Source organism: Xyrauchen texanus, chromosome 3 (genome assembly GCF_025860055.1).
Source record: "Xyrauchen texanus isolate HMW12.3.18 chromosome 3, RBS_HiC_50CHRs, whole genome shotgun sequence".
Classification (NCBI taxonomy): domain Eukaryota; kingdom Metazoa; phylum Chordata; class Actinopteri; order Cypriniformes; family Catostomidae; genus Xyrauchen; species Xyrauchen texanus.
In genome coordinates, this window is record NC_068278.1 from 7,542,275 (window position 1) to 7,557,661 (window position 15,387).

The 15,387-nt window shown below is 37.7% G+C and overlaps 1 protein-coding gene across 3 annotated transcripts in view; it reads left to right on the top strand.

Annotated features, from left to right (window-relative positions):
- LOC127622052 (ankyrin-1-like) overlaps positions 1 to 15,387 on the top strand; it is a 188,933-nt gene that overhangs the window by 160,927 nt on the left and 12,619 nt on the right. The window contains exons 40-42 of one of the 3 annotated variants that reach the window (XM_052095963.1): positions 854 to 1,193; positions 9,030 to 9,113; positions 12,838 to 12,981. In XM_052095963.1, coding sequence (XP_051951923.1) covers positions 854 to 1,193; positions 9,030 to 9,113; positions 12,838 to 12,981 — 568 coding nt within the window. Of the gene's footprint in view, positions 1 to 853; positions 1,194 to 4,107; positions 4,651 to 9,029; positions 9,114 to 12,837; positions 15,046 to 15,387 lie in introns of those variants that run through there. The other 2 variants (XM_052095972.1, XM_052095982.1) reach the window with 2 other exon arrangements.

Consider the following 15,387-nt stretch of genomic DNA (forward strand, 5'->3'; position numbering starts at 1 on the left):
TTCATCTGTATGCTGAGCTGTTGCCGGGTGGGACAGCTGGTAAAATTGTCCTGAGCCTTGGGGTAAGGGGTGCACCACCAAGGTCCTCGATAGTATAGACTACTCTTTGGGCCTGGAGGAAAGGGGGCCCAAACATAAATATTTTACAAAATTTTCAGACAAAAAAGCATTCAAGCAATGTGGAGGAAACAAGCACCTGACTTGAGATATGGTCTTCTACGGAGATACAAAATCAGCTAGAGAGATTGCTTACAGAAACAAGAGACTACAAGCAGATACGGCAAAATATTATGCATGCCGCTTCAATTGGACTATTGACCAAATCAAAAACAAAATGAAATAAACTTACACAGGGACCATAAGGAGGACCTAAACAAAAGCAACAGTGGAAAGTGCAGCGGTGTCTTGGATACCGACCAGTCAGCTTACTAACCGAGGCATTGAATTCAGTCAGTCAGGCTTGAGATTAACACAGAATCACCAGTGTCCTATGTGGCTGATTTCAATGAGTTATTACACAACTTTGTTATCTTTCCTAATACTCTTAGAATCTGCATTGTTTTCTTCAGTGATGGTACCTATTACTTCATGAGGAAGATTGTTTTTGGGCAGCCAGGTAAGGTAGTCACATAGACACTAAAGAGTAGACACGTTACAGTACGTCACCACTTGGTTTTCATGTCAGTGGAAAAGTACAGCCAGTTTGCGATGGGCTCCAGATTGCCCTGGCAGTGAACCAGCAGAGCACAGGCTCGACTCGAGATTCATCGCTATTTCAGTAGAAAAGGGTTAGGTATAGTTATCATATCTGACTGGGACATTACCGCTTCTAATTTTCTGTCTCATTCCTTAGGTTAAGTGGTGGGTCCTTCTTGTCATACCTACAAGATCAGGGGGCTCCTGGTTGGCACTCAACACCAGAACCAACTCAGAACAGGGTGGGGTCTCTATCGTGCTCCCTTCCTAGACAGGCCATTGAATCTATGATGTCATCAGTGCGAACCGCAGTGGATTGTGATTCTAAACCGTCTTGCCTAGGCCAGGAAGCCCTAATTGAACCAGTGCGGGACATAGGGCATGCTGAGATTATCCACGGGCATTATCAGGGAACACAGCCTTTTGAGAAAGGACTAGGCTTCCCACACAGAACAGCTAACATTCGAGGTTGGGAGGACATGCGTATAAGAGGGCAGGTAAGAATTGGGAAGTCATATATCAGTTTGATATCATTTCTTTCTGTTTTATTTGTGTTGTCATTTGGCCAACAAACACTGTTGGTTATTGCCATTGTTTGCATTGATAAGGATGAGTGGGTATGGTGGCTTCACTAACTGTACTTGTGACCTCACAAGGATGTCTAGTGAAATTATAGTATGTAAATGAACAGTGGAAGACAGTCTCTGCAAATATAATCTGGCTCATACTTGTAGTTACTTGAATAAAAGTCTTGATACATTTATATGTGCTCAATATACTCTGGATTATGTTTTACTTTTATCTTACTGTATCACCAAATGTGAAATTGCTAAGGCTTCAATATAGGCTTCAAATATTACTATTGCTCTACTTAGGCTTTGGAATTGAACAAACCATTCTTAGTCATTTTTGACTCTCTGATTTACAAACCCAATTCTGAAAAAGTTGGGACATTATGAAAAATGCATATAAAAACAAAAAGGAGTGATATGTAAATTATATTCACCCTTTGCTATATTGAAAGCACCACAACTACACATAATATAATGTTTTACCTTGTGAATTTTATAGTTTTTTGTTGATGTTTTTTAAATGTACAGTCATTTCAAATCAGATGATTTCAACACGCTCCCAAAAAGTTGAGACAGGGGCAATTTAAGACTAATAACAATTTGACGAGTTGAAATAGCAAGGTGATGTGAAACAGATGTTAAACAGGTGAGGCAATTGGTTCATAGCACTTTATACTGTATGAGCCTCCAAAAACAGCCTAGTCCTTCAAGAGCAAGGTTCATTCAAGAAATTTGCCAACAGATGCTTCAGCAAATTATCCAGCACTTTGAGAACAATGTGGCATTTCACCCTATTTATAGTTAAAAGATTCAAAGAATCTGGTCAAATCTCTGTGCTTAAAGGGCAAGATGAAAACCACTTCTGAATGTATGTGATATCTGGTCCCTCAGATGTCACTGTCTTAAAAAACATTATTCATCTGTAATGGATATCATGAACATGGGCTTAGGATAACTTTAGTAAACCTTTGTTAGTCGACACCACTTGCCGCTGCATCCACAGATGCAAGTTAAGACTTTACTATGCAAAGCAGAAGCCCTACATCAACACTGTCCAGAAGTGCTGCAGACTTCTCTGGGCTCGGTCTTATCTTAGATGGAAAGTAGAACAGTGTAACTGTGTTTTTTGGTCTGAAGAGTCCACATTTCAAAAAGTTTTTGAAAAACAGCCAACTTGTTATCTGGGCCAAAGTGGAAAAGGACCATCCAAGCTGTTTTTAGCATCAGATCCATAAGCCAGTGTCTGTAGGTCTGTATGGGCCATGGCATGGGTAACTTACACATCTGTGAGAACTCCATGAATGCAGACAGATATATACAAATTTTGGAGCAACATATACTGTCATCCAGCACCGTCTTTTCCACAGACGTCCCTGCATTTTCCAGCAGGACAAATTCAAACCACATCCTGCTCAGATTACAAGTGCATAGCTGTGTAAACAGAGATTATGGGTGCTAGATTGGCTTGCCTGACCTGTCTCCAATTGAGAATTTGTGGTGAATTATTGAAGACCCCGTACAATTGTGCTGCTAAAGAGCCACATAATGGATGAATGGGGGATAATTCCACTTTCTAAACTTAACAAATTTGTGTCTTCAGTGCCCAAATGCTTAATACGTGTTATTAGAAGAAATGGTGATGCTTCACAGTGGTAAACACTGTAATGTCCCAACTTTTTTGAAGCATGAAGCAATAATCTAATGTTAAATTACTGTTCATTAAAAAAAAATTATAATAATAATAAAAAAATGAAATTCACAAGGTAAAGCATTATATAATGTGTTGTTGTAGAGCTTTCAATATAGCAAAGGGTGAATACAATTTAAAAATCACTCCTTTTTGTTTTTATTAGCATTTTTCATACTGTCCCAACTTTTTTCCGAATTGGGGTTGTACAAAATATTAAAATTTTCATCTTGCCATTAACATCCATCCATCTATCCATCCATCCATATTACATTATATTATGCAAGTACTTCTTATATATAAGGTTTTGAGTGAGATGGTGAGTGTATATATATATACTGTATGTGCATCATTGTAGTATTTTCCTGACAACAAGTCACAAATTCTTATAGTAGCTTGTGATGGCACACACTCACATAAACACACCCAACCCCTAGATGGACTCATCCCATTGGTTTCTAAATATAGATCCTGTATTTTGGCCATTGGTGGTGGTGTTGGGGGGTTGCATTATATATGGATTTGGAATGCACTGACAGCAAGGTCATAAACTACGATGCTCTTTCAAAGACAAAAGACTGTCATTAACACAACATCCTTACATCTTTAAATTACAATTATTGGACTTGTAACATTTGCATGTGAAAGCTTTTGTGAGGGAACACATTTTGAGTGTTAATGTTTGGTGTTTAATTAATACCTTCTAAAAAGACCAGATTAGACTAGCATACATTCTGCAGAACCAGCTATAAGGAAGCCATTTGTTAGTTTGTTTCCCAGAAAAATGTAAACACTGTGGCTCTGTGGTGCTATAAAACATTCTGTATTTGTTTGAGCGTCCAAACTAGCTCAACACAGCAACATTGGCTCAGACAATGGTGTGATTTTGGGGTGGAACTATCTGTGTTACCAGCTATTGAAAGATGGTTTGAGGAAACCTGTTTAAAATCAGTCATCAGTCATTATTTGTGCAATCCCATGTGGCACAGGAATTACACTCTTTACCTTAACAAATTGAGGTTCCATTCTGTTTATAGGTCATGCCTTGTGTAAGTCTTATCCTACATGTAACTCCAAGAGGACACTTTTATGAACACACTATTGTTGAAATGTCAGCAGCTGCTAGGGTACGTTCACAAACTGTGAACCAGAACAAGAGATTTGTCTTCACATTGCGGGTATTTAAGGCCTCCAGATCACATGTGCAATCGGACACTTGCAAGAGAGAGAGAGAGTACAGTCAAAAAAGGAAGCTAAAGCCAACCACATTCCCAACACAGTTGACCGGGGGAAATAATGAGAGAGGGAGAGGAAGTAATGGGCTCGGATTAGGAATTGTCTCCTTTCTTCAAATGAAACCTGTGGAAATAGTGGTAGACTGAGACTAGGGGAAGATAACATCTTTTCCAACTTTCCTAAGGACCTTACCCTGCACGTGTTCGTGTCTGTGTGCTTTTCATACACAGTTGTGACATTATGTGGGCAATGGTGACCGAGTTGCTCTTCAGCTTCGTGCTGTTGACCTTCCTGGTGATCAGTTGCCAAAATGTCCTGCATATTGCCAGCAGCTCTGTCCGATCTGTGTTGGCCTACGTTCATGCTCAACTGGATCATGAGCTGGGTGAGGATGAAGGCATGGCCGATGAAGAGGAAAATGTCACCACACGAGTGGTGCGGCGCAGGGTTATTCTGAAGGTATTTAAAGGAGAAAACAGAAAGAAAAGAAAAAAGAGGGGAGAGGGGTTTATGTAGTAACAGAAGACATAAAATGAATGTGTTGTTTGTAGGGGATTACAGTAGGACTTTGGGATTGGTTTCAGTTTAGTTTGACCTAGAAATGACCTGTAAGAGTACAGTTGCAGGAAAAAGTATGTGAGCTCTTTGGATTAACCTGGACCTCTGCATAAATTGGTCATAAAAATTGAAGTCAAACAACAGACAAACACAGTATACTTAAGCAAATAACACAATGATCTTTTCATGTTTTTATTGACCACACCATGCATAGTGCTGAGTGGAAAAATTAAAAACGTAATTTTTAAGTGCTGTTTATTAACCAACCGCTTTATAACCGGTTCATCTCATTTTGATAATTTTTTTATGAAACATCAAAAGGTTTATTACAGTAAATTATCGGAACAATACTAATTCCTATAGCCTGAAAAAATTAGGCTTCTCAATTTATAGTAGAACATGGGCTTGTGATTTGATTCTGAAGAAAAAAAAATGCTGCTTCACACTTTATTTACCTAATTGCACATTGTGGATGTGGACATGCTGAAGATGCTTTTCGCCTCGCGTACCTCTGAACTAGAGAAAAGGCGAATGAGAAATTGGCAGACAGAATTTGCATGTCCCGCCCCCGGACATACGGGTATAAAGGGAAGCGGGCGTGCGTCTGTCAGTCAGGTTTTGCACTGAGGAACCGAGAATAAGGTACGGTTGTTTACAGTGGTAGGTCTAGTGTCGTGGCAAGAGGGACACGACATCTCGTTCCCTCCATCAGGGAATGGAGGTTACAACAGTAACTATGACGTTCCCCTTCTGTCACTCACGCAAAAAAGCGCCATACACTACACCGTGTTACGTGAACTGCTGACACAAGTGCAAGCAACTACTGCATGCTAGAAGCAACTGTCCAAATCTATCTATCTATCTATCTATCTATCTATCTATCTATCTATCTATCTATCTATCTATCTATCTATCTATCTATCTATATAATGCAAGTACTTCTTATATATAAGGTTTTGAGTGAGATGGTGAGTGTATATATACAGTATATGTGCATCATTGTAGTATTTTTTTTACAGCAAGTCACAAATTCTTATATCTTAGCACTATGAAATGCGTTGGGGAAGGCGATCTTTCCCGTTCCTATTCTTTCAGGGGGAAAAGACCCTGTGGAGACCACATCCTGCCCAGACTGGGGGGAGGTGACATGTGGCCAATACGCCACATAGGCTGTCAAGCCACACGTGGGAGTGTTGCGGTGGTAGGTACTACCTGATGAGGGAGGAGCTCTACAAACACTGCGACCGGGGGCAGAGGGACTGCCCAAGGGAGACGTGGGTCCGCCGACATTGTATAATTAATCAGTCTGTTATGTCTCTCAGCTGTAATGAGCCGTAATACTGGAGTTGTTCGTTTAAAGCCCTTTAAAGCAATTTCCTAGCTTTAGAAGTAATTCAAGCGATCACGAAGAGCTGTTTTATGTAAACACAAGCTGATGCAGATTCACTTCACATCACCTAACTGGCTCATATTACTCACAAAAATTATGTTTTGCCACCACCTGCTGGCTAACATATGTTATGTAAAAAAAAAATACAAACAGAAGCTCTTAACACATATGCACTGCTCTTACACTTTAGTTTAGAATGGCATGAACACAAGCGGAGTGATACACACAGTGAAGCGTCAGAGTGCTGATGGTGTCAGACCATCAGTGCTCATGGAATGTCTCTCAATCAGATTCGAGGACCGGAACTAACTGTTGTGTGTAATATATATATATATATATATATATATATATATATATATATATATATATATATATATATACATATATATTTATTTATTCCCAGATTTCAACTTTGTTTTGAAAATGTTTTATTCATTTTTTTTAGCAATGACATGTCTCCTCATAAGGATTAATTTTCTGCTTTTGTTGGCAAAATTTTGTATTCATAAATGTAAGTATGGTGGTTATAAACCATTATTTAAAATCTTTAAGTCAGAGGTTCAGCAATACCTAAGAACAATTTCCAATTTGAGTAACAAGAAAGCTGTAAACTGTATTGAAATATGTAAACAATTTGATATATTTATTTAAACTGTTTATTTATTTATTTTCCTTTTTGTTGTTGTTTGTTTTAATATACCTCTTGACTCTAGATGTAAAAGTTTTGTAAGCATTAATAAAAAAGAAATGTCTGACGCAGGTGTAAATTGACGGGTCCTTAAACAAGCCATCATAATAAATCTCCAACTGATTTACAAATTCACTTGTGTAATGGATTGCTGTGAACTGTATGCCAATGATTGACTTATGTTCAATAATATGGTAGTAAACAATACATTGTATTCTAAAACTGCTTTTTGTATTGACTTATCAATGATTAACTCTTCTGCTACAGGAATGTAATGTACTTTAATTATCTGAATATTTTTTTATTTTATATATATATATATATAATTTTTTTAATATTTAAAGATAACTATGTATAATTATATATTGATATAAATATGTATAATCATTATATATTGAATTATTGTTATATGATGGGCTTTCTCAGCAAATATGTGTATATGCGATTAAATGCGATTAATTAATCGGGACACCATGTAATTCATTTGATTAAAAATTTTAATCGATTGACTGACCTATTAATTTTACATTTATCCCCAAAAATATTTCAAATAAAAATCTGGCCTAGCTTGAATCTCTTTCTCCTTCCTGGGTAAATTGTCAAAATAAGAATTCTGTCAAAATAAGAGTTAAATTTAAATGACAGAAATATATCACTGCTCTACAGTTATGTATTATTTACTGTAATAACAAAGTAATAATTATATTATATTAAGCTCTGTTGTGCAGCACTTTATTTGACAGTTGTATTTTGATTATCTGTATTTTTTGATTAGTTATTATTTTTATATAAATTTTTGTCTGATTTTATACAGTTTTTATTTTTTTACTTCAACATTAGAAAAAGCTGGTATCGGCGAGTACTGTAAAGGAATTATCGGTGGTATCGGGACATCCCTACTTATTTGCCAAATTTCCGAAGTTCATGGAATGAAATATATTCAGAACTTATGTTTGAGGTTAAAGAAATGAGGCTGCAATTTATTTGTTGCTGTCTTTACGATGTTTCTGAGATAGCAAGCACTCTCTCTCGCATGCAGGTGTTCAGAGCGCCTCTCCCAGATTTAAGTGCATCTTATGCTGCGTTCCATTCAACTCGGAAATAAAAATCGTCCACAAGGTGGTGCTATTATAAGCTAATTTGCATTTTTTGCTCAAAACTTTTTATCTATAAGGGCTACAAATACAATTCTTATTTCTTCTGATTCCTTAAGTTAAGACAAACAAAAGCTATGAAAAATATTCCACCATTTAGACTTTTACGATCAAATTACTTTTTTAACTCCTCCTTGGCCGTTTGTCCGATTGGCTCGACAATCTTTATGTATAATCTAGGGACTGTCCTGACAAAAAAACAAAATCAGATTTTTGATATGTTAAATCATTTAGAATATATAAGCCAATGAATTCTTTGGGTTTGATCTGTAATTGCTACTATGCCTTTATTTGTGTGCACAAGGTCCAGTCATGACAAAACCTAAAATATAGACACGCAAGGATAGACTTAGGACATGTGCTAAATTTCATCCATTTCTTTTAGTCAACAGCAAATACAAATATTATTTATTTCAACAAGTAACTGACAGATGAAGGCTGTACTATCCATATTGTTCACTAGATGGAGCAGAATCTAAGAAATTCCATTAAATCCTCTGACTTTGAGATATTACTCTTGTAATGTTTTATCTATGCAATAAAATAGCAACAGCTATCCAACAAACAAAGAGCCCTTTGAAATCTATTGAAAGAAATTTTACACAAGAAGAACTGTGTCCACATATATACACAAACACACATTTTCTCTTGGATGTTGGCATATAGGATATACCAAGCTTCTTGGAGAATTCATCATGGTTCTTCTATCTATTTAGTCTCAATTGCTTCTGTCTCTTTATATATTCTCAGACTGACACGATGTTCAGTGGGGAACTTTGTGGGGGCCATCACATCTGTTGCAGGGCTCCCTGTTCTTTTATTCTAACCTTTTCTATTTGCAAAAGTAATGTTTAGGAGTCTAACATTTATATTTCCTATTGACACACTAAAGCTGAAGACATTAATAACCATCTTAAGACAATATATATATATATATATATATATTATAGTCAGCCTTATTAAATAACTATAATCAAGATAAAGATAATTGTGAAGTCATCAAATGAAAGAGTGCCTCTTTAAGTTGCTTTTGTCATATTTCACTCAGGGTGATGAGGCAGATAATCTTCCAGGAGATCAAGTGAGCGAGGAGCAATTTACAGACGAGCATGGCAACATCGTCACCAAAAAGGTCAGCTCTCTCATCCTGCTTTAATGCACGCAACAAAGTCACCTGCCACATTACCTCGAAATAGATATGTATTCTAATTTTCTTTTTGTTTAGCTTTACAAAATAAATGTAATTCATGGTTCATATTAAACAATACTTGACTGGGTTAGAGTCTGTTCCAAAATGTGGTAAGCTGCCTGCCTAGACAGGATTTAAAGCTATCATATGTACGCTCCCGACATGAAGGCTGTTACAAATAGTTGAAATACATTTAAGAAAAAGATATATATATATATATATATATATATACACTGATGAGCTAAAAAATTATGCCCACCTGCCTAATATGATATTGGTCCTCCATGTGCCGCCAAAACAACATCAGCCCGCCGAGGCATGGACTGTATAAGACCCTTGAAGTTGTCCTGTGGTTTCTGGCACCACGATATTAGCAGCATCTTTAAAGTCCTGTAAGTTGTGAGGTGGAGCCGCCGTGGATCGGACTTGTTAGTCCAGCACATCCTACAGATGCTCAATCGGATTGAAATGTGGGGAATTTGCAGGCAAGTGCAACACCTTAAACTCTTCATTATGTTCCTCAAACCATTCCTGGACAATGTGTGCAATGTGGCAGGGTGCATTATCCTGCTGAAAGAGGCCACTGCCATCAGAGAATACAATTGCCATAAAGGGGTGTACCTGGTCTGCAACGATGTTTAGGTATGTGGCACGTGTCAAATTGACATCTACATGAATGTCCGAACCTAGGGTTTCCCAGCAAAACATTGCCCAAAGCATCACACTCCCTCCACCGGCTTGTCATCTTCCCACAGTGCATCCTGCTGCCATCACTTCCCCTGGTAAAAGGCACAGGCGTCCATGGCCATTTACGTGATGTATAAGAAAACGGGAATAATTGGACCAGGCCACCCTTTTCTACTTCTGGTCCAGTTCCGACTCTCGCGTACCCATTCTAGACACATTTATGACAGTGGACAAGGGTCATCATGGGCACTCTGACTGGTCTGCGGCTACGCAGCCCATTACGCAGCAGGGTGCAATGCACTGTGTGTTGTGACACATTCCTACCGTTACCATCATTACACTTTTGTGACTTGTGCCACAGTTGTCAGTTCAGACCAGACGGGATAGCCTTCGTTGCCCTCACGTATCGATGAACCCTGTTGCCAGTTTGTGGTTTGTCCCTCCTCTGACCACTGTTGGTAGGGACTCACTGCTGCTGACCAGGAGCACCCCACAAGCCTTGCTGTTTCAGAGATGTTCTGACCCAGTCATCTGACCATAACAATTTGGTCCTTGTCAAAGACTCTCAGGTCTTTTCTCCTCCCAATTTCTCTAGAAATTGCCAAAAAAAATTAGATTTCATACAAAGGTGTTCACTACACTCTTCAAAGACAAAGGACAACTGGCTCTAACAAGGACAGAAAGAGATGTGGATGGCCAGATGTTCAACTAAACAAGAGGATAAGTACATCAAGAGTCTCTAGTTTGAGAAATAGATGCCTCACATGTCCTCAGCTGACAGCTTCATTGAATTCTACCCACTCAACACCAGTTTCATGTACAACAGTAAAGAGAAGATTCAGGGGTGCAGGCCTTATGGGAAGAACTGCAAAGAAAAAAAAAACCTTTTGAAACAGAAAAACAAAAGGTTAGAGTGGGCAAAGAAACACAGACACTGAAAAACAGATAATTTGAAAAGAGTGTTATGGATCTTAAACCCATTGAGCTTTGGTGGGATCTGCTAGACCATTTTGGCCACCATTGTGTATATATATATATATATATATATATATATATATATGTATATGAGGGGGAGGAGGGAGGTCCGAAGCTCATCATTGAAGGGCTGGCTCAGGATATCACTGAGCCAGACGTTGATGGAGAGCAGTACATGAGCTATGCCATCATTCGGTTTACACCAGGACTGCAGGATATCCTATTCAAAAGAACGTATGCAATGTGCTAGATGCTCAGTTAAGTCAGAGTTGATTTAATCAGACAGAGTTGTAATCAGACAAACATAAACCAAAAGGGAAAAAACAAAGATAAAATATGAATTAATGTGGTTTTAACATGGTTATAAGAAAACCTGTAAATCACATAAGAATGATTGCAATACATTTAAGATGCTGCCATAGTAGACAGTAGACAGCAAGGCAGCTCACTGAGTTTTGGAACAGTGATTATAGTCAAAATGAAGCCAAAGTATATTTGGTGACACGTGTATAACAGAAATAACATAAAACACCTTTCTTGGAGAAAGTGCACCCCGCAAGTCTAGAAATGCTAATTCTATGAATGAAATGTATTTAGTCAACGAAAGGGTTTTTCTGGATCACAAAATTACTTTGGCTAACAAAATGTTTTTGTACAACCCATTTTGTAACTATAGATACTAGAGCATTTCAAGCTCTTCAATACAGAACTTGGGTTCCTCTCTAGCGTTTTGCCATTGCCTCTAAAATATGGGACAATAGGCATCCATACAGGACATCTTTATTTCAGCCACAATAAGGGATGTCTAAAAGCTAAAATCACCCTGCAGCTCTTGCCTGGTTGCCCACTAAAGCTAAGCAGGGTTGAGCCTGGCCAGTACCTGGATGAGAGACCTACTGGGGAAAACCAAGGTTGCTGCTAGAATTGGTATTAGGGATGCCAACAGGGGGTGCTCACCCTATGGTCTGTGTGGGTCCTAATGCCCCAGTATAGAGATGGGGACACTATACTGTAAAAAAAACACAGTCTTTCGGCTGAGATGTTAAACCAAGGTCCTGACTCTCTGTGGTCATTAAAAATCCCAGGACAATTCTCTGTAAAGAGTAGGGGTGTAACCCTGTTGTCCTGGCCAAATTCCCCCCATTGGCCCCTATCTATCATGGCCTCCTAATAATCTCCATCCCTGAATTGGCTACATCTCTCTACTCTCTCCTCTCCACCAATAGCTGGTGTGTGGTGGGCATTCTGGTGCACTATGGCTGTCGTTGCATCATCCAGGTGGATGCTGCACACTGGTGGTGGTTGAGGATATTCCCCCTATACTATGTAAAGCGCTTTGAGTGCCTAGAAAAGTGCTATATAAATGTAAGGAAATGTTATTATTATAAAATGGGACAGTTTACAACCCTAGTATTTCTAGTGAAAGGAGTGAAATCTCGTAACAAAGTGCTGACTTTACATTTCTGTTGACTAAATGCATAAAAGTTGACCCTATTTAATTTCTTAATACATACACTTAATACAAAACTGCCATGATACATGTAATGAACGACATAATTTTTTTTTTGCAAAGATGTCACCACAGTCATGTAACTGTAATGAGTTCAGGCTGACACCATTCAGAATAACTGTAATGAGTTCAGGCAAAAAGAGCAAATAACAATAGTTTTGAAAAAGAAACATTACCATTGGGATACATGGTGATGCTGCACATGGTGAATTTTACTTTTCACAATCAAGTCCCTCCCTGCATTTTTTCATTTTTTGAATGTTCTGTCAATGAGTTGCAAATGCCGTTTCCTGATAACTTTAAGTGGGACTTAAAGTTACATGCTTCTTTTTCTCCACTTTTCTGCTTGCTGTTAACACATTTCCCCCATGTTCCCCATTTGTATCACCCTGATTGTCAATTTTTATTTCTTCTCTTTCATTCCTTCTCATGCACTCTCTGATTATCCACCATTTCTCCACGATCTCACCGTGTCCATGCACATGGGTGACGTAGACTGTGAGAAAGGTGGTCCGGAGAGGAAAGGGGGAGGAGGGGGGTCAGAAGCTCATCATTGAAGGGCTGCCTCAGGATATCACTGAGCCAGACGTTGATGGAGAGCAGTACATGAGCTATGCCATCCTGGGCCGCGACAGCAAGGTGGGCTTTTGAGTTAGCTGGACTTGGCACAACTGGGTCATTCGGTAATCACCAGGACTGCAGGATATATGCAAAGTGCTAGATGCTCAGTTAAGTTGGAGTTGACCAGAAAAACACCACAAGTTTAATCAGACAAACATAAATCAAAAGGGAAAAAAAGAGTTAATGTGGTTTCAACATGGTTATAAGAAAACACGTGAATCGCATAAGAATGATTGCAATATATTTGCAAAAAAATTTTTTTCACAAATCTGTAAACGAAAAACGCATGTTGTCCGATTTACTAAATCATATTATTTATGATCTACACAACAAAATTGTGTTTCTCTTCTAAACCCTTTTCTTTGCTTTCGATTAATGTCATTCTCTCAAATATGCACTCTATTAGATTACATTATTTATAGTGAATGTAAACCTATTAAGTGTATTCAACAACAGTGCGAAAAATATTTGTGCTGCTTGTTAAATTTACTTCATTAAAATGAGCTAATGCAACACAATTCTTGAACGTTTTGTCACATCTTAATTTAACTGCATTCAGTATAAATATTAATTTTTAAATGGAAGTTTACTTAATCCATTTGTGTTGGGACTACATTAATACTTTTTGTTGACAGGGAATTTGATGTTTCCAGCATGCTTTTCTGGGACTTGATTCAGAGAGTACAAATTTTGGAATTAAGTGTTATTTTATGTTTCTTTGAGCAAGAAGAAAAAGTGGGAGACTTAATCATGTTTTACTCAATTTCACCCAAGCATATCATTAAACCTTCTGCTTTTTCAGTTCCTAATTTTCTTCCTGTTCCAAAAAGAGGAATCAATCAGAACCACAAAATCAAACTAGCGACAGTTAAAATAGCTATGTTCGGAATAGCATAGCCTACCACCATACGCATACTATTTTTGCAGTACGCAGTATTGATACTGTGCACACTTTGTGCATTTTCTATCTGAATAGAATACATGGAATGATATTAAAGTGATATTAAACACAAGATTTAATCAATAAAACAATCAATCGTATTCTTGACTCAGTATTGACCAAACTAAAGACATTTTTACACAAACTTGAATTAGAAATGCGGTAGCAGTAACTAGTATTCAATTTCAGGCATAGCCTTTGAAACTTGGGACTTCTAAAGAAGACAACCGTCTTGTACATGTCTAATCAGATATTTTGGCAACTTTTACATTAATGTTCCCTTTGTAAGCATTTACATATAAAGGAGTTCATTAATGACTAATAAAACATTTACAAATGCATTAGAAGTCACTGATATTCGGTTATAACAACATGCATAGAGTGTGACTTTCAAGCAATAACTGCCCCATAGTATGCCATTGTACATGTTATAAAAGCTAAACAACACTTACAGTATTGCATTTTGTTTTTGATTCATGCAAGTATGATTAAGTGTTTTTATTAAGCATTTACATTCTAATAGACAGTTAAAATGCTCACTATTAGGAAAGTATCGTATGACAGTCACCCTTTTTATTCATGTTGTTATAACTGCATATCAGTGATTTATTATGCATTTATAAATGACTTATTAGTCATTCATGAACCACATTATAAACCCATAAACAAAAGCAATCTAACTATAATGATCTATTTTTGCTTATTTAGACATAAATCATGAATTAGGGTATTTTATGTTTTTGATTAATGTAAGTGTTAATAAGTGTATTTATAACCCATTTATAACATGTAAGTTAAAATGCTCACTATTTGGCAAGCGTTGTATGACAGTCAACCTTTTCATTCAAGTTGTTATAACTACATATAACTGATTCATAATGTGTTTGTAAATGACTCGTTAGTCATGAATGAACCACATTTTAAACCCTTAACAAAGAGGCCATTGATGTAAAGTGTTACCAAAATTGTATACGTCTTTTTGAATCCATAACATTACCATATGGGTTCATATGTGATTCCTCTTTATGGGCATTGATTGATCCTTGTTGACCCTCATTGATAACTTCACATGATGTTCATTATTGTATCAGTTCATGTCACCCTGTATACACTCTACTTGAATTAAACTTCTCTTTGCCCAGACTGTGAACGTGCCTGTCCTTCTGTGTTTTATACTGTTCTTGGACTTTTGTTGATGCTATTCACTTTTCTCTCTCCATCCTTTCCTCACTTTATCTATCCCACTTCCTTTTTGCCCTGAATCATATCTCTCTTCCATACTCACCTACTTTTCTCCATGCTGTCTCCTGTTCTTTGTGTTCCTGCATGCTCTGCTTATTTCACCTTGGTCTCTTTTCTATTAATCCCCTCACCTAACTCTCACTTTGTCCTCTCCATCTGTACAATTACACCCTTCTTTCAACTCGATCATCCACCCCACCCCCCTCTGCACTCCTGTATGCCACTTTCCTCTCCCGCCCCAC